Here is a 26,961-nt window from a genome sequence, read left to right as displayed (position 1 = left end):
CACTTGGCATTGCCATTTGTATCACCATAGTTTTGTTCAAAATATCATGGTTAAACAATAGTTCCTTGACTGATTATTTTCTGTAAAAGTTAAGGGTTTCCACAATATACAATTTTTGCAGTAACCATGATATTAAAAACCATGATTATTCATATTGTGTTAGTATTACATGTAGCCTACCATAAAAATGAAATAATTCAGCCCCAGTTTTTGGTTGACACTCCGGTTATCGGAATAGTGTAGGTGGTGGTACTTCACCTGTTTAACATTTTGCCTTAAGAGAGAATGCTTACAAACTGCATGCAAAGAATTTTAAAGGGGACATATCATGAAAATCAGACTATTTCCATGTTTAAGTGCTATTATTGGTTCCCCAGTGATTCTATCAACCTAGAAAATGTGAAAAAGAACAACCCAGTAATTTAGTTTTGGTAAACCATTCTCTGCAAGCATGTGGAAAAAATAGGTCATTGAAAATTGGCTCCCCTTGTGATGTCAGAAAGGGATAATAAGCCACTTAGTGCAGAGATCAGCTCATTTGCATTTTAAAGGATACACTCAAAGCAGCACATTTTTGCTCAATTTGAACATGTTATAATAAATCATCTGTTTGATTTTTTTTTGAAGTCTTGTGAAATGTCCCCTTTAGGTAAAATAAAAAATACGATTCAAAAGATTGGACAGTCAGCATTTATTATTTTAGTAACTGTCTAATAATATTGTTTGGGGGAGTCTCAATAATTGTGTATGAGCCGGTTATTGTGACAGCGCGCCTGTATACCGCTTTATGTTTTCTTTGGAAAGCATGTGGAAAAATGTGTGTGAAATCTATCTAAGGATCTGCATGCAGTCACACCCTGTTGACATACGCGCGCGCTTGTGTTTCAGAATTGCTCTGCGCCAGAAAGCGCGTTCACTCACTGCAACTCATGAGCGCGCACTCGTGGTGTGACAGCGAAGGGAGAGATAGAGGAAAGGCGGTCAGTCAGTCCTCTGCTGCGGTTCCCGAGCGTCTACACCCGGCGTGATTCATGAGCAAGGTAAGGCAACAAGCTTTCTTCTGTTTGACACTACTCGCGTTTGCGCTTAGAAAAGAAACGCGTTGCACTTTGTTCAAGCATCCTTGGCGTTCGCTGGGTTTGATGTTGCGTTTAAATGTGATTTTGTTTTAGGATGGATGTGGATGTGGATCTGTCTTCTGAAGTGAAGAATGTTAAATTGATCTTTACCACATACCATCTTAAAAACCCGTAAATACGGGACGCGTGGCAAAAGCTCCGTTCAAATGTTCTTCATTCTTGTGCTATATGCGTCGCGTGTCGCTGCGACGTAAAATGCGTATCATCACCCTGGATTGCAGTTGCATCCCGTTATTTTCCGTTGGTTTTAGACGCAAAACCGTGAACGGCCTCAGCGGCGCGTTTAACGGGCCGACTCCGAAGAAAGTGAATATGCCGGGTCGCGCGACCCTCGGCGGCTGTCTCGTCCGCTAAGCGCCGCCAGTGTTCAGCTTAGCAGAAAGAATCGCTTCATGTACACGCAACTAGAAAAAACACACACTGTTTTTACCGTATATTCATATCGGATGTAAAGTTTTATTGAGGATGTTTAGTTACAGTTAGATTTGGCTAGGTAAAATATTAAAAGATAACGAGCGGTTAACAGCGCGGATGAGCTGCGCGCCATGTGTGTTCAAATGTAACTTTGTAGACAAAAAATATTAACGTCTGGATTTGGCGCAAAGTGTCATTATAGACAAAATGTTGCATTTGATGTTAAATGTAAAGTATGGTCTGACAATTTCCAACGCCAAGAAAATGAAAACATAAATACATATAAATGAAATATATGCAAGTGTAGCCTACTTCTATTTATGGCTGGTATTTGTGAATATTGTTTTTTGTCTTTTCTAACAGTTTTTCCAGTAAAAGATGTACAATATGTAATTTCTACCACAACATTTTCATCAGGTTAATGGAAAAGACACTTTTTGGCATTACAGTAATAAGATTTGGTTCGGGTGAGTAAATGTCATGCAAATAATGTTACACCGGAAAATCCTTAAAGGTCTCAAAAATGGTTTATTAGGATTATTAATGTCTTTTGGGTTTGGAACAACTCAAACAATCACATAGGGTTTGACCTACAGTAAAGTCCATAAAGCGGATGATCAAAGATATAGTTTATTAATGCCTTAAGGTACATTTTTGTGCAACAGCAGTTACAGTGACTTCTCTATATTCATATAGGAAACATTAGGCCAGGGTGGAGTAACACTTTAACTTTTCTATTATAAACCTTATACACCCACAGTGGCTGCTGAATGATAACTGTGGTCTGCAAAGCTTTGATTTCATCTAACCTTGAAAAGCTGCCCTAAATATGTTGACTCTTTCTGTATGTGGTCCTCAGGGACCTCGATACAGAATACAACTGGAGACAGACAGATAGACGGACAGGGCCATCTGCAGGCAGATAGTGGCCCAGGGTCATGCAACCTGCCTGTTGCTTGTGTCATTTTAGAATCAGTGATAGATTTGCACGAAGGCCGGTAAAAAAACAGGGAAAGTGTGAAAGCTGGGAGTGAATCTTTAAAATGTCCTTGTTTGCCCTCCTTTATTGGTTTCAGTTGTGGCTTCAAGCAGTAAAGTAATCTGCTCTGATTTACGTCAATGTGATTTGTAATGCCTTCCTATCAGCTCATTTGTGACCTTAACTGTGAGTCTAGTACAGAGGTGGCCAAATCTGGACATTTTATCTGGCCCACGAAGCATGAAAGTAGTGAAAAGTGTTTAGGGTGATTTTGAAAGTTTATAGTACAGTAGTAACTGAGTTTTGATTTGAAATCAATAGAGCTATGTCTCTCATAGTATACGGCCCTTCACCTTTATTGGAAAGCAGGATGTGGCACTCAAGTAAGTAAAGTTTGCCCACCCCTGGTCTAGTACATACTGTGACTTCAGCTGTGCTTCACCACGGCCACACTGTCACGCATAGCGTCACTTTTAGCAGATTAGAACTAAGGAGATAATGTTGAGATTAGCGGATAACTGACGGGTCAGGATGAAGCGCAGCGTGTATCAGTGTACCTTAAATGATCTGTGATACTTACTGTCATTGATGGGTACCACAGACTGTAAAAAATATGGACGTAGTGTTCGTGACGTCATCCATAGGTTTGTGACAAGCTTTTTTGAAGCCAATAGTGGGCAGTTCCTTCCCTTGCCATCTCGGTCGCACGTCACAGCGAATCACTCGCGGATACACGAAAATGCGTGAAGAGGCAGGATCGTTTAAAATTCATATCTATACTGGATGTCAGAAAGTCACAGAGCCTATGTTTTTTTGTTGTGGATGTATATTGTACGTGGTGTTACTGCTGTTGGATGCTGCTTTATGCACAGCTTTTTGTTCTGTTTTTAGTTTTGTAGTCATTTTTACTCTAGATTTCCCTCTGGGCTCTGCTATAATTCATTTGACTTAGAGCTGCTATTTATACTATAGGCCCAATTATCCAGATCTGTGTCTGAGAGAAACGCTGGACGTGTAGGCTAACAATTCATTCCTGTCCTATTGAGCAGGGTGGGTGCGCATTAATTCACTTATAATTAACCATGTTGGATTCTGAAAGACGACACCAAATTGATATGCTGCTTATTCACTGAATTGCTCAGTCCGTGATTTAAACCAACCACTAATCCCGAGTATGTGCACGAGTAATATTGGATTGTGTTTTGGAAAACACCAGGAATAAGTGTTGCGCAAGTTTTTCAAATCCATGCAGGCAGACTTGTTCTACATTTGAATATCTGCTTAGCAAAGCAAAGCTGAAAGGTCTTTGTATACGCCCCACGTCACCTTCCAAATTTAGCCCAGTCTCTTACAGAAACGTGACATTATACTTGTATGAAATGATTTATATTCATTTTCTACATATATGCAAATCTGATAAATCCGTGATCTCAAACAGTCCACCACAGGCCACAGGGTTTCCCGCAGAAAATGTGTTAGTTAAGGTGGTAGGGTTGTGCAGGTGGGCGGGCCGGGGGAGTGGCAATCAAATGCGGCGTATGCGTCATGATCAAAATATTTTTATTTAAAACACTAAAAAAACTCAATTTTGAAGAAACTATGACAGAAAATGAACACATACTAGATTATAAATGAATTAAATGTTTTATCAACAGGCTAGTTATCCTTCAGACAGTGACGGACCATGTCTTTCTCTTATTTCGGCCATGTGGCGTTTGGTGGAATTATTTTTTGGACGACCTAGTTAAGGTGGTAGGGTATCCCAGCTTAGGTGGGCCGCCCGAACTGAAAAGTGCTGCGGGAAACCCTGGGCCACTTTCTTTTCTATTTGTTACCTTGTTTTACCACTGTATTGTAAAATAAAGCCACTTTAACAATTCTTCCTCATTCCATTTTGTGTCTATCAAACCTGATTATCCCAATCAGGATATGAACTTCTGTAAATAAGATGTGGATCTTTAGCCTCAGGTGACGTAAAGGTGAAATGTTTGTGTGACTTTCATGTCTTCAGGCATCTTGCATGACAACATTTTCTAATGGGACACATTGTGCAGGTTGTTGTCAATAAAACTGGTAATGACTTTACTGCCTTTGTTTCATAAAACAATAATCTTACGATAAGAACTGAGTCAAACTATGGAAACTAGATTTTTTTATTTTCTGAAAAATTGAATTGGAAAAGAGGTAACCCCCCCCCCCCATGTTCGTGTGATAGTCTGATGTTTATGAATGTGTCGGAGCTTTCAAGTTATGCTCAGGGTTTGTTTAATACAGATGTTTGACTAGATGCCACTAATACATGTAAATATAATAAGATACAAAACAATAAGATACAATTAAGATGTGCATTACGCAGTGGTTGTTAGGGTTGTATTGGCTGATGATGATGTTAGAAGTCTCCGTGGTCCTTGATGTAGGTGTACATACATAGAGATAGATTGCTATAATGTGTCTAATGCACCATAAGTGCTTGTGCAGAAGAGGATCATTTACAGGACGTTTACGTAGCCGTTTCACAGCAGATTTTTCCCATCTTTATTCTATCATGACACTCCAGCATCTATGGATCACCCATTGGCATCTATGGTTAAAGGGATAGTTCACCTTAAAATAAATATGTTGTCATCATTTACTCATTCTCATGTTGTTCTAAACCTGTATGAATTTCTTTTTTCGGATGAACACCAAAGAAGATATTTTGAGAAATGATAGTAAAGACACAACAGATAGTGACCATGACTTCTATAGTAGGAAAACTATTTTTTGGAAGTATTGTGAAAAATGATGAAGAAAATATTTTGATAAATGATGGTAAGCACACAGTTGATATTACCCATTAAATTGTATTCCTACTATGGAAGTCAATGGTAACAATCTGCTGTGTGTTTACCATCATTTCTCAAAATATCTTCTTTTGTGTTCATCAGAAAAAGAAATTCATACAGGTTTAGAACAACATGAGGATGAGTAAATGATGACAGAATTTTCATTTTGAAGTAAACTATCTCTTTAACATGCTTACAAACACATGCCAAACACATTGATCTCTATACTTGAATGTTTCAAGTTCAGAACAACATGTTTTAGCAGGAGCACTTTTACCGTAGTACTTTACTTTTGACTATGCATTACAGAGTTAATCCTTCTGAATGGATTTGTCCCTCTTTTTTATTTTTTTAAAGTCTGTCTTTTAAAGCAAGGCTGTGGTGTGTCTGAATTAAACCATCCTCAGTAATCTCTGTGGACCTCAGCAAACATTTCAAACAAGCTTTGAACATCGTCATAAATCTTTCCTGTTTAAGCAGATCATTTCCTATGAGGTCACACCAGCCATTCTCATAAATAGTTCGACGTTCACCGCTATGATTCATAGTGTCCACATAAGTTTTGTTTTTTACAGCTGGTTTCCAAGGGTGTTGAGTTTCATCAGAGTTTTGAGGGGATGCTAGGACAGACAGACACACCCCTGTGCTCCTCACGGCGCTTTAAGTAACTCAAGAACAAGCAGTAGCTGTGGTGTATTGTATCAGTGTCGTCTCAGATCACCGCAGGAATTGAGTTTGTATCTGACACACTGTTGAAGTTGTGCATAATAAATTGCAACAGTGTAGCAGACTTGTGTTTGTTTGTGTGTCAACTAATGCTGTGCTGGTGCTGGTAGTGGCTGTTTAATTTTTGGGCGGTGGTAAAGCAGAGTAAATCCCCTGGTGCTTTGGCTTTGTGGAGTTAACTGCCTGAGGCTTTACTGAAAACTACTAAAACGAGTGAGTGAGTTTGTGTAAATAATGCCCATCTGACTTTGTATTTAAATACTTGGGCATATGTTAATACATGTTTTCATTCCTTGAAAGCAGTTTATAAAGTCATTATGTTTGCAAATGTAAGTTTAAACCTATGGTGTTGTGGTGTTATGATAGAGTAATTGTATTAATACCTTTAAACTTTAACACCCATAGGCACACACAAGGTTGTGGTGCATTTCCTAACAGACCAAGGAATTTTGGAAATCTGTCCAAGAAATGCATCATGTTAATGATCGACTGATATATCAGGCAGGCAAATAAATTGGCCGTTATTTTGGGATTTAGAGACTCGGCCAATAAGAATCCACAGCTCCTTAGCATTCTTGAAAAATGCTTAAAAAACGCCTGAAAAGAACACTAATTGTTCCAGTTGTGTTGATTGTATCTTAAAACGGTTTACATCCTTCGAATCACAGAAATATATCAGCTTTCCAAAGGTATGTGACGTTTTTAGCTTTTTGTGTTGTTTTATGTCATATGTTTACTGTCAACGAAAGCAATGTTTCACACATGGTATACATTGGAACTTTAAGGGGTGAAAAACAAGCATTGTGTCAGTCTTAAAATCTATTTACAGATCAGTTTTAGCATCTAATTGTCATCAAGAATAAGGTGAAGTGTAAATTCCTTAGTAACTGTGTCTGACTTGTATTTGAGTCCGGTAATGATTTTATTTCCCTTCAGTTTAACTGCACTAATAGTTTTACACAGTTGTTGTTGCATTAGGCTCTTAAAAGGCACAAATAGTAAATCATGCAAAATAGGGAGACTGAAGGTAGAGTTGTGGACTTACTGAACTCTTTCTCGTATGCATTAGTCACTTTATTTTGCATTTGTGCAAATCAATTTTGCTCCTCCTCTGTCCTCTGTTGGTGTGAAGTAAACAGGACATTCTGTGTTTGTTTTTATTTTTTATTATAATCAATAGATCTTTAGTTCCTGGAAACGAACACTTTCATGCAAATGTCAACCCTACCATGAAAAATTACATTTTTACCAAATGTTTTTATCCATGCTGGGATCTCATATGTTATATAACTATGGGGCTTGTGTAATGCTTCATTTTGATTGGTTGAGAAATGTTTCACGGGTATGCATTATTTTTTATTTTTATTTTTTAATAAATGCACACCTGACTTGCAGTGTCTGGAATTATTGATTCTAGTTTTTTTCCAATAATGCACACCCAATACTTTGTTTTCATTTTTCATAGTTTGGTAATTGCAGCTTACAGAAATGTCACATACATAACATTGATTGTTCCTCTTAAATGCATACACAAAAATTAAAATAAGTTACAATTTTTTTCTTTGAAGAGCCGTTCCTTCTCTCAAAAACTTTATTTGTCACGTCCATAACACGTGTAGTAAATTTCCCTTTTCTAGAATAGAAAAGACTGATTTTTTGTGTCTGAAAAATACAAACAGATGGTCAATATATTGGTAATACACTCTAATTATATTGTGTTAGTTGACTTTATTGCTCAAACATTAAATTTATAAACAGTGCTGATAAATTTCTCCACCATGATTCAAAAGATGAGTAGAAATACACAGTTTTTCTGGTACTCTGAATGATATGTGATGCAGGTCATTCCGTAATTCGTTTTGAAACATATTTCCTAATTTTCAAACATCCGTCCTCAGAAATCTTCTGCAGATTTGAAGTGTAACCTCAGAGACCTGAAAATGTATCACTGTGAAATACTCTCTTGAGCTCTTTTGGTAAAAGATGCTGATAAATCTTGTTTTCTTCTTAATGTAAAGACATCCACAGGTTTGTGTGAGGGTTTGCTTCAGGTCATAGGAAGTTTAAAGTTTGTGTTTCTCTTATTATAAGAGTCCTATATCTTCCGCACTCCACTGGAACAGAGATCTGAAACACAAGCCTGAGCTCAGATCAGTGATTTAATAGCTGGCACATAATGTAATGAGCCATGTATGGTGGCCACAGCATTTGATTTATAGACGCTTTTAGAAAATCCAGAGGGGAAAGATGTGTTGATGTATCTGTGGTAGATTGGACTGTAATATTGAGAGATTTTTAACCGCAAACTCTTGATGTCAATGCAGAATTTAATGCTGTCCTCGTGACTGTAAAGTGTATTGACTGATAACTGATGATCTCTATCTTTCTCTCTGTCAGTGTTCAGGAGGAAAGTTCATCTGTCATAATCATCATGTCCTCTGTCTCGGAGTGGTACGCTGGGAAAAACGTCCTGATCACAGGGGCGACGGGCTTCATGGGGAAGGTGCTGGTGGAGAAACTTCTGCGCTCGTGCCCGGACGTGAACGCCCTCTACATTCTCGTCAGGCCGAAGGCGGGCCAATCCATGCAGGAACGTGTTCAAGACATGATGAAGTGTAAGGTGAGACGAGACGTCTGTGTGTTTGTTTGCCCATTTATTGAAACGTTACCAGGACCACCACCCACTTCAACAGCTATGAAATGATGAAGAGGAACATTAACAGTGAACAGGGATTTAAAGTTAAATGCATTCCTCACATAGCTCATGTCATGTAGACTTCTTTTGTGAGTTTTGTTTTATCCTGAATGAAGGACAGCTGAGGTCACTAATATGTAATGTTCTCATTTTATGAATATTACAAAAAATATGTAATATTCCCACTGGATTCAGTTTTTGAACAAAAGCAATTTTTGTCCATCTGAGACCGGTCATTTCTTCAGAACTTTTCTTGTCTTTCTGGTTTTCAGGTTTTTGTGTGGTATATTGTCTTGTTTCTTTCATAGTGATCTTTTGTCATAGGATATTTTAGTCTTTGTGATGGGATGACATTTAATCGTGCCATGTGACTTTTGGTTAACTGAATGGGACGTGTTGATCCTGTAAATAGTTAGTAACATCAAACAACATAACCAAAGCAAGAAAACAAAGCTTTTCAGAAACCCATCTGTGTTTAATTGTATGTGGTCGCCAGGGTTTACCTTTGTTTATTACCCCAAACATGATCCTTTGAAAACAAGCCAATAATCTGCAAGAAAATGCGCTACTGTCTCTCAGAACGTATTGTTTGGTGCTCTATGATTGTTGCCATAGTGACTTTACCACAAACCGCATTCAAATTTTGTATTGCCCAGAAGTCAAACTGTATTTCTATTTGCATTGTGTAGCTGTGACCACACAATGTGAGTCAATCCAGATCAGCGTACACAACTGCAGCGCACAGTAGATACTAACTCAGATGTGTATTATTTTAAATTATAGAAGTAAAGAGGATCGTGCAGCAAGTTAAGCCTGGTATGCACTACATGCCTTTTGCTCATTTTTCACCTTGATTTGCCCTCTGGAAGACTCGACACTTGCAGATTTTGTTTAGTTGGTGCTGACTGATTTCGCTAAAAAAAAGCAAATAAAAAGCACAGACTGATCTTTTTAGCTTGAGGCTATAATTCCAATCAAGGGATAATAAAACATGTTTTATATTTTCAGCCAAAATGAAAAACACGTATATCGTCTTACCACCGTATTTAAATCAGGGACATCGTATGCTCTATGTCAAATCACAAAAAGAGCACAAAGGATTATCGCAATACAGCTGATGTGCACATCGCAATAGTTTGCAAGAACTGAATGAAATTTTAATCATTAAAAAGTTTGTGTATAGACGGTTTCATCGGACGCACGTGCGCTGACGCGATACATGTCTGGATCCAAACTTTACTTCCGGTTTGGGTTTTTTAATGGTCGGACTAGTTGCTAAACTGATCTCTTGAACAAATGCCTCGTCAAAAATAACAAATGTTTTGGTTTCCTACGTAATCTATGTGTTGTTTTTTTGCTTGTTAAATAAATCAACTACGTTTAAAGAACTTTGTTGTTATTTATTCTTAGCGGAGTTTACCGGAAGTTACGTGCGGACCACGACAGCCGCTTGTTTATGTTTTTACTGCTGAAACCGTCTATAGTCAAAGTTTTAGCAAAGAGACTGTCACATGATTCACCAAAATTCAACAATTCTTTGACATGGCCTTGCTCAGTCAGTATTAACTCTTTCCCCACCATTGACTAGTTATCTCGTCAATTAAGAGAAAACATTTCCCTGCCAATGACGCTTTTCTGACAAGTTTTTACGGTACTCTGTAATTCCGCTATTGTCCACTAGATGTCGCTCTTATTCAATTTATAAAAAACTGAAGCAAAAATGAATTTAATTAATTCTAAACTTAGTTTTCATAATCGTTCTAAATCTGATTCCTAACTAAATTTATTTCAGCTTTTTGCTCAAAATTTTGTATTTTTAAAGAAACCTACCCATATTTGAGAGGTTATAAAGAGAACAAATGAAGATAGGATGAAATGTTTTTTCCCGTTTGTTTGTTTGTGTATTTAAAAGCCGAGGGTCTATTCTTTAATTTAAAGCAACACTATGTAGTTTTTTTACCTTCAAATAATCTCTCTAAAATTATTTCAGTGATAGAACAACTTTTAACTGGACAAATTGTACTGTTGCTGCAACCTGAGCAGCCTCCTAGCTGCTACAAGCACACTCTGAAAGTGGCGGTGGAGGGGAGGCGGTGTAGGGTAGAAAACACAGCCCCGCCCCTCCCCCTGCCTGCAAAAGAGTGTCTGATACCAGGCACTGTTGCTTTTCAACCACATGGGGGAGCTGTAAGTCATTTTTACATGGAAACTACATAGTGTTGCTTTAACATATTTGTATGTTTATATATAAATAGAAGAACATTTTCCTTGAAGGCACATTGTGACACTTTTGTGAAAATCACAAAAAATGCTAGCGGGCAACTTGTTAAAAAAGGCTGACGAGTAATGAGTTAAATATATATTGAGGTGATATTTTCACAAAATTTACTTTATATAGAATAATTTTATGTAAAAAAACGTAAATTACCGAAAAAGGGACTTGAGCCGGGTTTTCACCGTCAGAGTCACATTTATTTAAAAGCAACCGAGAGTGCCGCGTTGAACCTGTTACAGGGCTCCAGACTGCCCCCAAATGGTGGCATTTTGCCCCTAAAATTTGAGAGTGTGCCACTGAATTTTACATCAAGTCGCACATGTGCAACAAGAAAATTTTACCTTTTTTTCCAAAAGTGCACAATAAAATGTGACACTGAATTTGAAACAGCACATTGTACTTTCTGCATCTATCATTAAAGTATTTATTAGTAATACAGTGTAAATTAGTAGAAATGTGAATATTTGGTTAGCATGTTGATTTACGGTGTGTGCCCCTAAATTTTCTGGTTGTGACCCTAAAATTTTCAGTTGGGGGCCACTGTGCTCCTAGTGAAAAAAGTTAGTCTGGAGCCCTGCTGTTATTGTCTATTTTTTGTACAGTTTTCAGGTCCAGCCTGCGTGTTGCACAGTGTGGTGGTCAGGTATAAGTAAACTGTTTTATTGGGCATGTGATCTATGTTTTGGCCCCTTGTGTAAAACAAACTTTGGGAGGTCATTGGTATAAAGTCATTTATGACAGAGATCTGGTGAGATGAAACTGGATGAGATAGACAGATTGTGTCAGCACGTTAGAAACTCTCTGACCTCTGATATAAGTGTGTGTGTGTTTGTGTAGGATTGTGTGTAGGTTGTAAATGTGAAGACTTTGTGTTCAAGGACAAACTGGAATGTAGGAAGCTATTCAGTATCATCAAACAACACTTGTATTGTCCTGCTGATTAAACGGCCTTTCACCAGATTGTGCTTTTTATATAATTAAAGTTGGGACCGGAATGTGTGTTTGTTTATTCTGCAGAAACTTTGAATAGTTTCACATGTTTCATTATCATTAATCTATTTATTAAAATGATACAAGTGAAACAGCTTTTGAGTTGCTGTGTGTCACTTGCATGTATCTGAGCATGCTGGTGTTTCAGCACAGGTCTGAAGTGTGTATTTGTTAAAAAAAGAGCATTTACTAAGCAGTCAGGTGAGATTTGAACTATTCAGTCTCATTCAAGGAGGGATATTGATCTATCTCAGAAAAAACAACAAACTGGAGAGAAGCCTGAACCTTAGACTTTTCTACTGTATGCTAAATCTTTCACAGCGAAATTGTTTCTCCTCACTTTTATTAAATAAGTGGGTCAAAATATGTATCACTTTAAATCTAGTATTTGTTCACAGGCTTATTTAAAGTTAAGGTTTGGAGATGTTTGGGATAGTGAATGACAGTGAATTTTAGGGCTGGAACGACGCGTCGACGTAGTCGATTACGTCGATTACGTAATTACGTCGATTTGCCGGAAATGCGTCGATGCGTCGCACTGTTTACATTTTGAAATGAAGGCGGCTTCAGCTCCGACCGGGTGATACAAGTGTTATACCAAACAGACAGAACGCGATCAAAAGTGTGGGAATACTTTAAGCAGAAACCAAATAAAACACATACTGTGTAAAACTGAAATGGCATACCACAGCAGCGCAACACCTGTGTATGATCATCTTAAAAGAAGAAAACCTGGAGCTCTCCGACCTCAAAATGACGAGACGTCAGCGTAAGAATTTGAACTATAACAGTAAGTTTTTATACTTACTCTATAAACAATAGAATCAATACATATTGTGCTTAATACAGCTGCGTTTACATCTTCGTTTAATACGAGCTGCGAGACGCCTGACAGACGTGACATTGCATCGCTTCAGGGCAGTATGTTGAAACAGTAAATAAAGAGCAGGACATGTTTTTATATTAAGAAGTTATGAAATAATAAGTTACTGTCACATTGAGAACTGATAAGCATGTGCCCGCGTGCACTGAAAGCCAGCTGGCAGTGCGGAGTTCCCAATGAACGTCTTTTTTGCGAATATGTGCGCAGATATTACAGAAGCTCGTCGTGTAAGGTATTCCTGACATGCGTTTATTTAAAGTAACAGCGGCGTAAACGCTGTTTATAAAATATTAGAAGATCATACTAACTGAACTTGTTTTTTACCCGGAACTTAAGAAAAGTTAAATGTTAAAGTTAAATGAGAATGCAGTACTACTAATAGTAATAATATTAACAGTAATAATATAACCATTACATCTTATATAAGGGTTCATGAATCACAATGAACTTATTTTTACTTCAGTCTGAACTAATGCTGAGTTAATGCATGTACTAATCATAAACTAATGTTTAAAATATTAATATATGCCTATTTTATTGTTTAAGGTGAATAATGCCTCTTTTAAAGTGGCACTGCCACTTTATTTTTCATGTTGAAAATTTTGGTTTGTGTGTTTGTTTAATTAAGAAAATGCTTAAATAAAATGTTGGCGTTAATGGCAGATGTTACATTTATTATTTGTTGGGGAATTATATGTATAAAAAAATCATTAGACTATTCGATTAATCGAAAAAATAATCGATAGATTAATCGGTTGAAAAAATAGTCGATAGTTGCAGCTCTAGTGAATTTCAGGGTCTGTATTAATAGAATTTAAGGTTCCCTACACCGTCACTGCGTTCAAATTGCCTACTTCCACATTATATAGTAGGTGAAAATCAGTATGCAAAGCAAGTAGTATGTCCATGTACCCAGGTGACCTACTACCTTTGGCTAGATTTTTAAGTGTGCATTCGATGAACATTTCCATAACATTTGATGACGCGGGTTGAGGAACTGCCAAATAAAAAAAGAATATCACAATCTATGAACGGGGCTTTTTAAGTGATTTAGGTCCAAGAAATGTGTTCTTCTTAATCGAATTGCTTGTTAAACAATGCGTGTGTGTGTGTGTGTGTGTGTGTGTGTGTGTGTGTGTGTGTGTGTGTGTGTGTGTGTGTGTGTGTGTGTGTGTGTGTGTGTGTGTGTGTGTGTGTGTGTGTGTGTGTGTGTGTGTGTGTGTGTGTGTGTGTGTGTGTGTGTGTTTACCCTTCTGTCATCACTTAAGGGCATAACGGCAAAGGAACTGAGGAATTATTGTTTCATAAGCACACACACACAATCTCTCTCTCTCTCTCTCTCTCTCTCTCTCTCTCTCTCTCTCTCTCTCTCTCTCTCTCTCTCTCTCTCTCTCTCTCTCTCTCTCTCTCTCTCTCTCTCTCTCTCTCTCTCTCTCTCTCTCTCTCTCTCTCTCTCTCTCTCTCTCTCTCTCTCTCTCTCTCTCTCTCTCCTCCCCCATACACAATCAGACTGTTTGTGCCACAGGGGCCAGTGGTGGACTGGCACCAGCATTCCCCCATCCCACAATGCACAATTTTCTGCATAAATGAGAAAAAGCAAACATCTACAATGGCTGACCTCAGTAAACCCTTGACTTCAATACTCTCTACATGTGCTTGTCTCCTATTGCATGTCAGTTCCTGTCTTATACACGTGCTCGCTGTCTCTCTCTCTCACTGACAACTGTGTTACAGCACAACACGGCTACAATCTCAACTTGATCTTGTTTAGCCAGACGTTTACCATCAACCATTATGGTTAACAACCGCACACTTATGAGGAACACGCCTTTACACAGATCAATGATAGTTTGTGTCATGTCATTCAGGGACGGGAAGATCTGAAATACTTAATACCACAGTGATGGACTGGTGCCCAAAGACATTTTGTTCATTTGAGAATAGTAACTGCTGAATATTTTTAAAGACTAGAAATCGTGTGTGTGTCCTTGTGTTCAGGAGATGAAGGTGTTTGGTCCTGTGTTCATTCACGAGTGGGTTAAGTTTTTACACCAAACCACAGCAGGAAGTTTGGCAGATGTGCAGTTGCTTCAGTTTCCTTCATATGTGTTTTAAAACCAGTTCAGTGATCAGGTGCCTACCGTTGTCTCCATGCTTCAGACTTTCAGGATTCTGTGTGTGTTTGCAGGACTCGTGACCCATATGCCATCTTCTCTCTCTGATAATCTGAATTTTAAATCTGAGATTATATTATTAATCTTGAGATTTTCAGTTTAATTCCTGTAACGTGTACATGTAAGCAGATGCATTCACATCCTGACATGCAGAATCACTTTGGTGAAGCTCTCAGCATTTCATTTTTAGATAAATGCCAAGACAAACCGGTATGGGAAGCATGTGTGTGCCAATTTTACATTTTAGTTTCCTGAAATGATTTTTCGAGCTCTAACAGATGAACAGATACTGTAGTATGATAGCCTAGAACATAAGGAAATAAATGAATGTGTTAATGACTCATGAATTCATATTTACCATTGAATTGTGTGCAATCATTTATATGACATTTGCTTTACATTCAAATTGCGTACAATGTTCAGCTGTATCAAAAATATTTGATATAACAAGATTGAACATTCCTAAATCAGCAAATAGTGGACAATGCAATGCCATCCTACCCTTTTTTACAGCGCAAGACAGTCAAATTCATCCATTTCCAATGAAATGACTAAAGTGGCATTTATTAAAATAAGTATTTTTAAGTACTGTCTTATAGCCTTTTCATTGCCATTAAAGTAAAATTACTATACATAGACATACCTAGACATAGGAGCCATAGGATAAAAATGCTTATTTACAAGAAAACATGTCAGATGTATTTAGCATCTGAACTCTTTGTATATATAGCAGAATTGGCATTTTTGCATTATATGCATGCTTAAAGGAAAACACCACCAGTTTTTAATATTTTACTATGTGCTTACCTTAACTTAGACAAATTTATACATACCTATCTTTTTTCAATGCATGGACTTAATCTTTTTACAGTCCGTCGTGAATGTGTTAGCATTTAGCCTAGCCCCATTCATTTCTTAGGATCCAAACAGGGATGAATTTAGGAGAACACTTCCATGTTTTCCCTATTTAAAGACTGTTGCATGAGTAGTTACACGAGTAAGTATGATGGCACAAAATAAAATGTAACAATGTTTTAAGCGGAAAAAAAAATGAGAACTATATTGGATGGCGGAAGAGCACTTAGTTTGCAGCACTTCAACCTCGGCGCAAAAATGGAAGTGATAGTGGCTTCTAAATGAATCCCTGTTTGGATCCTAAGGAATGAATGGGGCTAGGCTAAATGCTAACACATTCACGACATGCTGTACAAAGATTAAGTGCACACATTAAATAAAGATAGGTATGCATTAATTCGTCCAAGTTGAGATAAGAACATAGTAAATATTTAAAAACTGGTGTTTTCCTGTAAATTGGTCTCTTTATTATATTTAATTACATACTTGCATGTTTAACCAGCTACCAGTCTATTAGTCAGCAGAGATGTTATCATAATTTCTCGTTGATGCTTAACCACATAACCTAAAGCAATAAAGTTTTCTGCAGAAATGCATTTTCATTTTGTTCATTGGATAAATACGTAAAATCATGCAACGGACATTCTGGAGAAAGAGAGTGACACATTAGGACTTAACAGCTGTCAGAGGCAAAGTGCAGCATCTGTTCGCTCTCTGTCAGGTGCCTGCTGGTGAGGTTACAGAAGGTCAGTTATTACGTCTGGCTCTGATACGCAGAACATGATTTTGATTGGCTGGGAATATAAGAATGTAGCACAGTTGGACATTTGGAATTGTGGGTAACATAAGTCAGCATGTGTCAGCCCGATCAGAGAGAACAGCATGGCGCTGTTAATCTCTTTTGATATCAGATCACTCTGGCTGGTGGACATCATAGCATGCGGTCTTCTGCACAAATCACATGCGAGTTGAGTGACTGGATCTCACACGTGTTGCATATCTTTCCTGTAATCCTGTATCCAAACATCTCATGCTAATGCACATGTTAATGCCTTGATGAAATGAAATATATTCTGTTTATAGCTTTTCACTGCATAACACTAAGGGCAGAATTGATGATCATGATAAGATCTGTCATTTGCTGCTTGTGGGTTAAGGTTTTTTGCCACTGAAGGGGAAAAATAATATACATGCTTATACAATATACATCTACATACAGAAATGAAGACTGTACATTATTGATTTTCTTTTGCAATGTGACTTTTTTTCATGTCAGTTATGGACTCATATTCTCCTGACCTTGTTTTGCAGCTGTTTGACCGCGTGCGTGAGGATAATCCAGAGTTTCATAAGAAGGTTGTGCCCATCAGCAGTGAGCTCACACAGCCCGGATTGGCCATCAGTGCAGAGGATGTGCAGAAACTCACCTCCTGTATTAACATCGTGTTTCACTGTGCCGCCACCATCCGATTTGATGAACCGCTCAAGTAAGAGACCTCAAACTACTCTTTTACCTGTTTAATGATAACATTCAAAGGAGTAGTTTACCAAAAATAGAAATTGCCCCATATTTCACTTGATTGGAAGCGAAACAATACATTTGTAAAAAAGAATGATTCATATTTCAACCGTATTTAGCAATCAATATGCCAGTTTGAATGTAAACATATGCAAGTATGCAAGTTCTTGGTTTAAATAGCAGTCATTGGTTCTCGTGTCTCTCGTGACTCTGTAGCCATTTCTCAATATGCGTTCTTGTCTGTACTTGTGTTCTTGTGGACTTGTGAAACGTCATCAGTCGCGGACCAAGTACTGTTCCAAATCAAAGTTCGCATCAAGCCCAAGTTCACATAAAATCCCCGGATTTGTTCTTGATCCGCCCATTTTATCGAGGATGCATCAGAGACGACTTGTGTGGACTTATGACAGCGAAAGTTCCCAGAATGCATTTCGCTTCAGGAGTTCGTTCTTCCGAGTCTGGCCCTGTCCCAAATGGCGCACTTCATGTGGACTTTTGGTCTCGTGGCCTTAAATTGCGCGTTCTCGCTTAGTCTACGAGTCCGTAGGGTGTCCCATCTGTCATTTTTACGCTTTGAAGTGTGCTCATCAGCGCCTCCTTTGCCCCCTTGATGCGGTCTTCAGCGAAGCCTGCACTGCAGCAGACTTTGCGCACTTTGCCAACCCAGAAGTCCTTGCGAAAGGGCAATCAGACCAATCAGACGACGGAAGGGAGGAGTTCACACTGATGGGCAACTTCTCTACCTATTTCCGGTGTGATGCTCGAGTCTGTCCCAAAATACGACTCCGGTGCACCCACGTGGACTCGCATCAAGGGTCCCTAAAGTCTGGACTACGTGATGTCATCAAAGTGTGGACTCTGAGGAGGACCACAAGTCCGGAGTGTGCCATTTGGGACAGGGCGTCTGAACTTGCAAGTTCGAACTACGAAGGACACAAGTCCGAGTTTGGCGTCCTTGGTATTGAGAAACGGCTTGTGTTTTTCACGACTCATGCAGAGATGCACAAGAACCAATGTAAGATTAAAAATAAATATAGGAATTTATTACTGGTCACAACTTGTCACAGCCCCCCATGCTGATAGTGATCAAAGACTATTGTCACAACTGTTTATCCAATACAGTGGGGGTTTAAGGTGGTTTTCTGATTGGTCAATTTGAATGTATTTTGTTGGGTTTGGTCAAGTACAGTGGGGGTTAAAGGTGATCTTCTGATTGGTCAATTTGAATGTATCAAGTTAGGTTAGGTCACATGGTCAAGAGATAGAGGATAAAGGTCAATGTTTTTATGAGCTCTGGGCTTTTTGCTTTGGCTTTTTGGCTTTTGCATTGGCCTTTCCCCTTTCCTTTCTTCTTCACTGGGGTTCAGGCCATTAGGCCTAGGTTCCAGTTCTCTTTCTTCTAAACTTTCTTTCTTTCTCTGTTCTCTATCTTATCAGGTAATATCTTACATACATTGGAAACAGTCAATTGTTTGTATTATTTACCATTTCATGCATTTATAGTGTAACCATTTCAACTGTAACTTTAAGTCAGTACTGTAATTAAACCTTTTCATTTACAAATCTGTTGTTTAGTTTTGATTTAGTGTTAACACTTAAACGCTCCATATTGCAATACAATATATTCGTACTCTAGCAACGCTCTCAGACATATTGTGTCAGAAACCCGGGAACGATTGCAGTTTTGTTCCCCTTCCGAAACCTGAGATCCCTTACACCAATGATCATCTTGCATACTGATGTGGAGCTGACATGCTGTCATTTTTTACCCCGATGCGTTTATATTCAGAAGCGACTAAATATTTGGTTGCTAAATATGCTCAAAATACATTTCTTTTTTCATGATGTCATAATTTAGCAAGGACAGATCCCAGATGCAGGTTGCAAGTTTAACAAGACTTTTATTAGACAAAACACGGGAAAGCAAAAGCCCACGAGGGGGTAGAACAGGATAAACTGAACTCAAAATAACAATGAACAGGAGTACCGCACAGGACTAAGACAAACTAACAATACTTAAACTTGACACTGACTTTTAATTAGACGTGCTCTCGACTAGACACAGGTAAACAGATGAACCAGCACAGGACAGCAAATACAAGGGCATAAAATACGGTAGCAAATCAAAAGGGGAACATGTGACATGAATCAAACAATAACAAGGTCATAAACGAGGAGACGAGACAGAAGGCACATGGCCTGAATAAAAAAGCCAGTACCTTCACACAAAACGTGGGATTGCCATGATCCTGTCACTATGACTTATAAAACTGTGACCTGAAGATAGGACCATGACACATGAATGTATTGTTTCACTTAGGAGACATAGATTAACCCACCTTTTTCTGATGGACTTCAAGTATGTGTCTGCTATTCAATGCCACAGCAAAGCTAGTAAGAGCTAGGATATTATTAAGGGTAAATACTGGGCTAATTTTCATTTCTGGTGAACTTTTCCTTTAAAAAAATGATGCGGTTGTATCTTGCATTTGGGTTTATTAAGCTAGTTTTACATGCACAGAATAAGCAGACAACTATAAAAAATCTGCTTATTATAGAAACCTGTTCTCATGCGTTTACATGCAAATCAATAAACCGGCTGTTCGGAATACTGTGTTTGGGATTTGGAGATTTTTCAGGTTTCTCACAGACAGTGACATCACCCACTATAATACATATAGTTGTTCAAAAATCTGGTGGGAAATCTGTCTTAAGCTACAGTTGTGTCTCTTCTCATGTCTGCAGAACATGTAAATGTAACATGAGCTTTAATTTTCCCAGTTTCTCAAAAGTCGAGCGCAGACTTTTATGCGTTACTTTGCACTTACTTCCCTGTCAGGGCTCGCTAAATTTTTAAATCCCTGGTAGCCTTTCGGGCCGGCACTCTTTCATTTTTGGTAGCCCGAAATGAATACAACTAGCCCGAATAAAAAATACACTGTTTAATGTAGAATATTGATAAATCCTGGATTTCCATGTAAGCCAACTATTTCTGCCCATCCCCAGCTAACAATTTGGTTCCCAAAACGTTCCCCTAACATTAGTTTTTGGTTTCTAGAATGTTATTTTCCAAGGTTTTTGGTTAATAGCAAGGAATGTTTTCTTAAAGAAAATAAACATTCCCCTAATGTTATTTTTAGGTTATTTTAACGTTTCCCTAAAGTTAGAATAATTGAATTGTTATATTACTGAAATATTTTATGAATGTATTATAACACAGGTTATTTTTAATATAATTTAATATAATAAAATACCTTAACACATCACACATTGTATTTAGATAACATAGTATTTTATCAAATATATAAACAACCAGTGACTTTAACACAATATAGAAGACTTAAAACAGATATTTATTAAAAAGGAATAAATATTTAATTCCCTTTAGGTTAATAGATCTTACCATAGCCGTTTATTTTCGCTAGAATAATGTTAGACTCTGAGGTAAAACGAAATTATAAATAAACATTATATTCGCTTAAGGTAAAATATCTTACCACTGCTGTTTAGTCACCTATCAAAAGCTTCTAACATTATATTCTCATAATAGCGTAGACGTGTCAAATCGATCGGAAATCCCTCAAATATATTTTCCTTCTCACATATTTAAGTTACTAACTGAAGAAAGCAAAAAGAAACGCTAAAACAATGTTAGTCTATGAGGTAATTTTTTTTTTTAAATGACTTGAGTTCACGCTGAGCACAAGAGCAGGCAGGTGCTCGTGAAGAGCGAAGCCGGGTGAAGCGCGTGCAGAGGGTCACACGCATTTCAGACGTGCACATTAAAGGATGGGTTTATTTATGCTTTCACTTCATTTTCTGACAGTTTCACTTGTTACGTGAGGATAATGACTGACAAGAGGACGCGCGGCTGAAATACATACAATATAATTACCTAACTAAATCTGAGACAAAGCAAAAACATTAAATTATTATTTCCTCCCCAAGATAGCCCGACGGGCAGGGCGGAGATACATTTCGGTAGCCCGACAGGAATTCACAATAGCCCCGGGACGTCGGGCTAGCGATTTTGCGAGCCCTGCCTGTGTGACGTGTATCTTTCACATGCGGATACATGCGCACATAAACAAAACTGCGAGAAAGCCGGTTAAGGTGTTTACATGCAACACAAAATCGGGGTAATGAGTAAAAAATATTGTTCTCGATTTCTATCAAAGTTCATTGAGTTGAAAGCAAAGAGCACTCCCAAGACTTTCGATATTTTTCTTATTTAAAACTTGACTCTTCTGTAGTTACATCGTGTACTAGGACCGACGGAAAATTAAAAGTTGCGATAGCATAATGATATAACGCAGCGCCTGAAAATAGTCCCCTACTATGGGGACTATTTTCGGTCGTTGCGTAATATCACTACGCTTGCTGCAGCCATGTTACTGCAGCAAGGTCCTTGATTATTACACCAGAATGAGAGTATTGTTCCTAGCCATATCGGCCTAGAAAATCGAAACTTTTAATTTTCAGTTGGTCTTAGTACACGATATAAGTACAGAAGAGTCAAGTTTTAAATAGGAAAACTATTGAAACTCTTTGGTTATTTCCGAGCATGATGCTAATGGTCTAATCAGAATCAATGGATTATGCTTAGCTATGCTAAAAGTGGTACCGCCAGACCTGGAGATCAGCTGAATGGATTCCAAAATAGTCACATTCAAATGTTTAACTCTAGGGGAGCTGGAAAATGAGCATATTTTCCAAAAAAGTGGAGTGTCTCTTTAAGTACTTATTTTCCCCAATGTATGCGGCTGCAGGGTCCTAAGTGTTTCACCAGCCGCCAGAAAAATGTGCAACTTTTGGGAATAATGGTCTTACTTAAAGACAAAGTTTGTCTGCAAGTCGACATCATCTCTGACCTGAACCCAGCTAACCGTAAGGAACACACAATAATAGCAAGGCTTGATAAAGGCGGAGGAAACTGGATAGGAATGGGAGAGAGAGAGAGAAAGACAAAAACACTGTTGTGCTGTGTCATGAGGAACAGATGTTCTCACAGTCGGAAAGAAAAGATAACGATGAGGGAACGCTGAATCTGCTCCTTAATCTTATCATTAATGACCTTATAATTCAGAAAAGTTCAATTGAATTTTTTTTTACTTCCAGCTCATTTCACTTTTATACCTTGACACGTTTCTTAGTTTTTTGTGAGAATTGTCAAAATGAAAAATGCAGGACAGAAACTTTATTTATCAAAAACTTATTGGATGGTATAATGTCAAATCAAAATGAGCTGTGCACGTTTCACTTTATACACTTTATTTCTTGATTGGAATAAAATGTTTCCTTCTTTTAAAGTGTAAAGTCATTATTTTATGCGTTAAATCACGACTAATGTTGTGTTTGTTAATCTCACAGACACGCCCTGCAGCTGAACGTCATCGCCACACAGCAGCTCCTGTCTCTGGCCCAGCAGATGCATCACCTGCAGGCTTTCATCCACATCTCCACCGCATACGCCAACTGCAACCGTAGACACATCGATGAGGTCGTCTACCCTCCACCTGTCGAGCCCAAAAAACTAATTGATTCTTTAGAGTAAGTGTCAGTGCCTATTATCATAACACATATATAATATAGCATTTAACCCAACTGAACTCCACCTGTGTGTGTGTAGATGGATGGATGACAGCATCATACGTGACATCACACCACGATTAATAGGGGACCGACCCAACACGTACACCTACACCAAAGCTCTGGCAGAGTGTGTCGTTCAGCAGGAAAGCCCCAAACTTAACATTTGCATTATAAGACCGTCTATCGTAGGAGCCAGCTGGCAGGAACCATTCCCAGTAAGTGATAGATACGTTACCCTACATCATAACAGAGTTCTTCTGCCAAATTTGATTACTGTCGGACCTCTCTGGGTTTTTGTGGTTAAAGATCTCAGACATGGTGCTACTGGATCTCTCAAGAGGGTTGAGCTCTGCATTGTTGTCTGCTCGTGTAGATACACAACACATTCAGGGTGTGTAGAAGAGGGTAGAAGGCTAATGGTGACACATTGAATTCATGAATGACTTTTTAAGTAATGCTTTCAATGTTTGCTTAAATATTTATAAGGACAACGTCTGCTGATTGGTTTACAGAGCTCAGTAATATGAACTGATCTGTTGGCAGTGATGTGTAAATAGTGCTGAGCAATCGCATTGCTGTTTCTTTTGACAGGGTTGGATAGACAACTTCAATGGACCAAGTGGTGTTTTCATCGCTGTAAGTTTTTTTTCTTAAATTCATTCATTCTGCTATTAAGAAAATGCTAGGCACATCTAACATAATTTTTCAAATACAACACAATTACTCTGGCCATCTATATTGTCCCACCTGTCTTTCATTGGTCAGATGAACCAAGAGTTGGTCCTGCCTAAATGTCACACTAATGCCCCTTTTTCACCAAGGCAGCTTATCTAAACGGACTGTCTAAGCTTTAAGGGAAGATTGAAGATATAACTAACTATTCATTTTCGATTTCTGTTTTGTTTCACACCGACAAAATATGTGGTATTTAACTTACCTTATTTTAGCAAGCCAGTCAAATGAGACGTTCAAGGGGCGTGGTTAAATTGGGCGTGCAAGTTTTTGGGAAATTTGATACCGCCTTTGGGCTCCACAGACAATTCCTTCTGTGCATGCCCTGGCTCCACACTGATGTTTATGCGTAACATGTTAGCGCCCATCATTGTATATTTTACAGTTCATTACAATGGAAGGAAGCAGCGTCGCTTTGTCCATCTTTCTTTACAGTCTACAATTACATTAAGTTGCACGTACATGTAAACCCATTGACCATTAATAATAATGCAACATTTTGACATTGTTGATGTTGTGTTTGGCGCTGCCGCACTAACATTGCTGGGAAAGATTAGGCGTATACAGTGACGTAAGACTTGGCTCTGTGGGAAAACCAGTTCTTAGAAGGCTTACCAGTCGAACCTACTTCGATCCGGCAACAGCACTAGCTCTAAACTAGCACTCGGTTCTTTCTGGTGGAAAGGGGGCATATAGAAAGCTGCAGGGATGACGTATTTTTGTACGCCAACCAGGAAGTGGGTTAAGGGCTCGTTATAGTTGTGCCTAGGTCTCACGGCGTCCGTTTTCATTTATACTTTCGCATTGTCGTCCGCGTCGACGTGCAAACACGCACAGACCGCTGGTAGGCAGTATCCACGCGTGTAACCACAGGAGCAGCGCGACCGTCAAAGAAGAAGCTTGGCAAGTTAACCCACAAACGAAGAAGAAACAACAACTTGTTGTGTATGATAAGACCAGCAAAGTAAATAAACAGCGACTTTTGTTGCAGTTTGAGTTAAATCACTCCTCAACTTGGCTCATCTTTGTTTTTACCATCGCAAACGGAAATACCTATGACAGTGTTTTTACCTGGCGGGATGGGTTCTGGCGGACCTTTTACAGCACTTGCGGTCCGCGTAAAACTGACGCGCTGTAAAAAAAATTGCGAGGTGCACGTCTGGCTACGCAGAGCTACGCACAGGCTACGGATAACCTACGCCGTATAGCTTATGCACGACTAGAACTCGGGCTTTACCATGCGCTTATATCATTAACTCTTTTCCCCACCATTGACAAGTTAACTCGTCAATTAAGAGAAAACGCTTCCCTGCCAATGACGAGTTTTTACAGCAATCCATATTTCGGCTATTATCCAACCCGGAAGCAATTCTTTAGGGCAAACAGTAAGAACTCTGTGTATGTTTTAATCATCGCTCTGAATCTGATCTCTATCAAAAGTCCTTCACAAAAATGCAGTTATCTCAGCTTTTTGCTCAAAATTTGGTATTTTTGAAGAAACCTACCCATATTTGAGAGGTGATAAAAAGAGAACAGATGAAGGTAGGATAAAACGTTTGTACAGGGTCTGTTCTTTCATTTATTTAAAAAGAACATTTTCTGGAAGGCATTAAACATTTGTAAAAGTCATAAAAAATGCTGGCGCTTACTGGCAACTCTATTTAATAAAACACTGGTGGGGAAAGAGTTTAAAGATGGCCCATAGAAACTTTAAAAATCTTTATTGGTGTTTTACTGATGTGTGTTGTCATAGAATACAACAAGCGTTAATGTGTTTAATCAAAACCATTAACTTTGAGACGACAGAACAATAATATAACTACAATTGCTGTAATAACTCTTCAACGTTAAATACACACAGGGCATACACGTTAACGTTTCTTATTTATTTTAAATGGTTGATGTCATGCATTGCCGAAGTAAACTGTGGATCCATCGGCATCACTTCATTGCTGTGCTCGTGGCAGAAATTGAACATTTCTCAACTTTTACAGCACCAACGCATGCATCAGCAAATCAGATGGCTTATTGCAAATAACCTGGTGCAGAGCCAGCCAATTACGTATAAATAATTTTACGTAGGAGCATTCTGTTGCGGCCACTGTTATTGGCTGTTGCCAATGCTTCAGACACGCCTTCCATCAATCATTAAGGCTCACACCCCATTTAAATGTACTGTAACAGCTTTTTAATGTTTTGGCCGAACAAAGAAAAGCAACGTTTCTGTTGTTGTAGTGCTAACGCTTCCCACAAATTAACCCGCTAATACACATCGACACTGCACATTAAACTGGGGCAAAAGTCATCACAAGAGTGACTCACTTCATGATTCATCCACACTGAACTACAGCAAAATTTTAAGCAAATTCAAACTGAATGACCTTCACCAAACCTCATCTTTAACGCCTCTATTCACATCAAAGCCAAACACACACATTATAGTATTGGCTCAGGTTACATACTGTTTGAATAAGTGAGTATTTTACTGTGTTGCCTACAGGCTGGGAAGGGCATACTGCGTACCATAAGAGCCAGTAATGATGCCGTGGCAGATTTAATACCCGTAGATGTGGTTATAAACCTGACACTGGCTGCAGGCTGGTATACTGCTGTACACAAGTGAGCACACACACACAAACTACTTTTTGTCTTTATATGTGTGTATATGTTGAACCTGCTGATGTTTAAAAAAATACAGACGTTATACAACACATTATGGTTCTTTTAGTAGGGTTGATCTGTTTGTGATCCTGTAAAGTCAAAGTCTTATAATGTAATGGTGAGATTAAGAGTTTGATTTCAAGTCAGTATTTCAGATACCAAGATTAATTTGTTCTTTAGATTTTGTCGGATGATTTGATGTAAAAAACATTACTTGAGCTGGGTTATCACAGAGAGGATCACATGTTTCTATTGAAGAGGGAAATAATTTGATATACTTTTTTTGACATTTCAGACCAAAAACGGTACAAGTATACAACTGCACGACAGGAGGCATCAACCCCTTCCACTGGGGAGAGATCGGTATGTAGCGTATCCTTGTATTTAACATTATTCTCATAGTATAATATACATACTACACACTACTACTCTTCTTAAAACAGTATGATGTAGTATGCTATGTAAAGGGGACAAATCGTGAAAATCCGACTTTTTCCATGTT

At 38.4% G+C, this 26,961-nt stretch overlaps 1 protein-coding gene across 1 annotated transcript in view; it reads left to right on the top strand.

Moving 5' to 3' along the window:
• The first annotated feature begins 889 nt into the window (after positions 1 to 889).
• LOC135745802 (fatty acyl-CoA reductase 1) overlaps positions 890 to 26,961 on the top strand; it is a 31,802-nt gene continuing 5,730 nt past the window's right edge. The window contains exons 1-8 of the mRNA XM_065264210.2: positions 890 to 1,040; positions 8,481 to 8,703; positions 17,267 to 17,442; positions 22,845 to 23,024; positions 23,104 to 23,281; positions 23,658 to 23,702; positions 26,299 to 26,417; positions 26,755 to 26,822. Of these exons, the coding sequence (XP_065120282.1) occupies positions 8,515 to 8,703; positions 17,267 to 17,442; positions 22,845 to 23,024; positions 23,104 to 23,281; positions 23,658 to 23,702; positions 26,299 to 26,417; positions 26,755 to 26,822 (955 nt within the window). The 5' untranslated portion in view covers positions 890 to 1,040; positions 8,481 to 8,514. The remainder of the gene's footprint in view (positions 1,041 to 8,480; positions 8,704 to 17,266; positions 17,443 to 22,844; positions 23,025 to 23,103; positions 23,282 to 23,657; positions 23,703 to 26,298; positions 26,418 to 26,754; positions 26,823 to 26,961) is intronic.

The sequence above is a fragment of the Paramisgurnus dabryanus genome, chromosome 1, assembly GCF_030506205.2.
Source record: "Paramisgurnus dabryanus chromosome 1, PD_genome_1.1, whole genome shotgun sequence".
Lineage (NCBI taxonomy): Eukaryota > Metazoa > Chordata > Actinopteri > Cypriniformes > Cobitidae > Paramisgurnus > Paramisgurnus dabryanus.
This window is presented reverse-complemented; position numbering and strand designations above follow the sequence as displayed.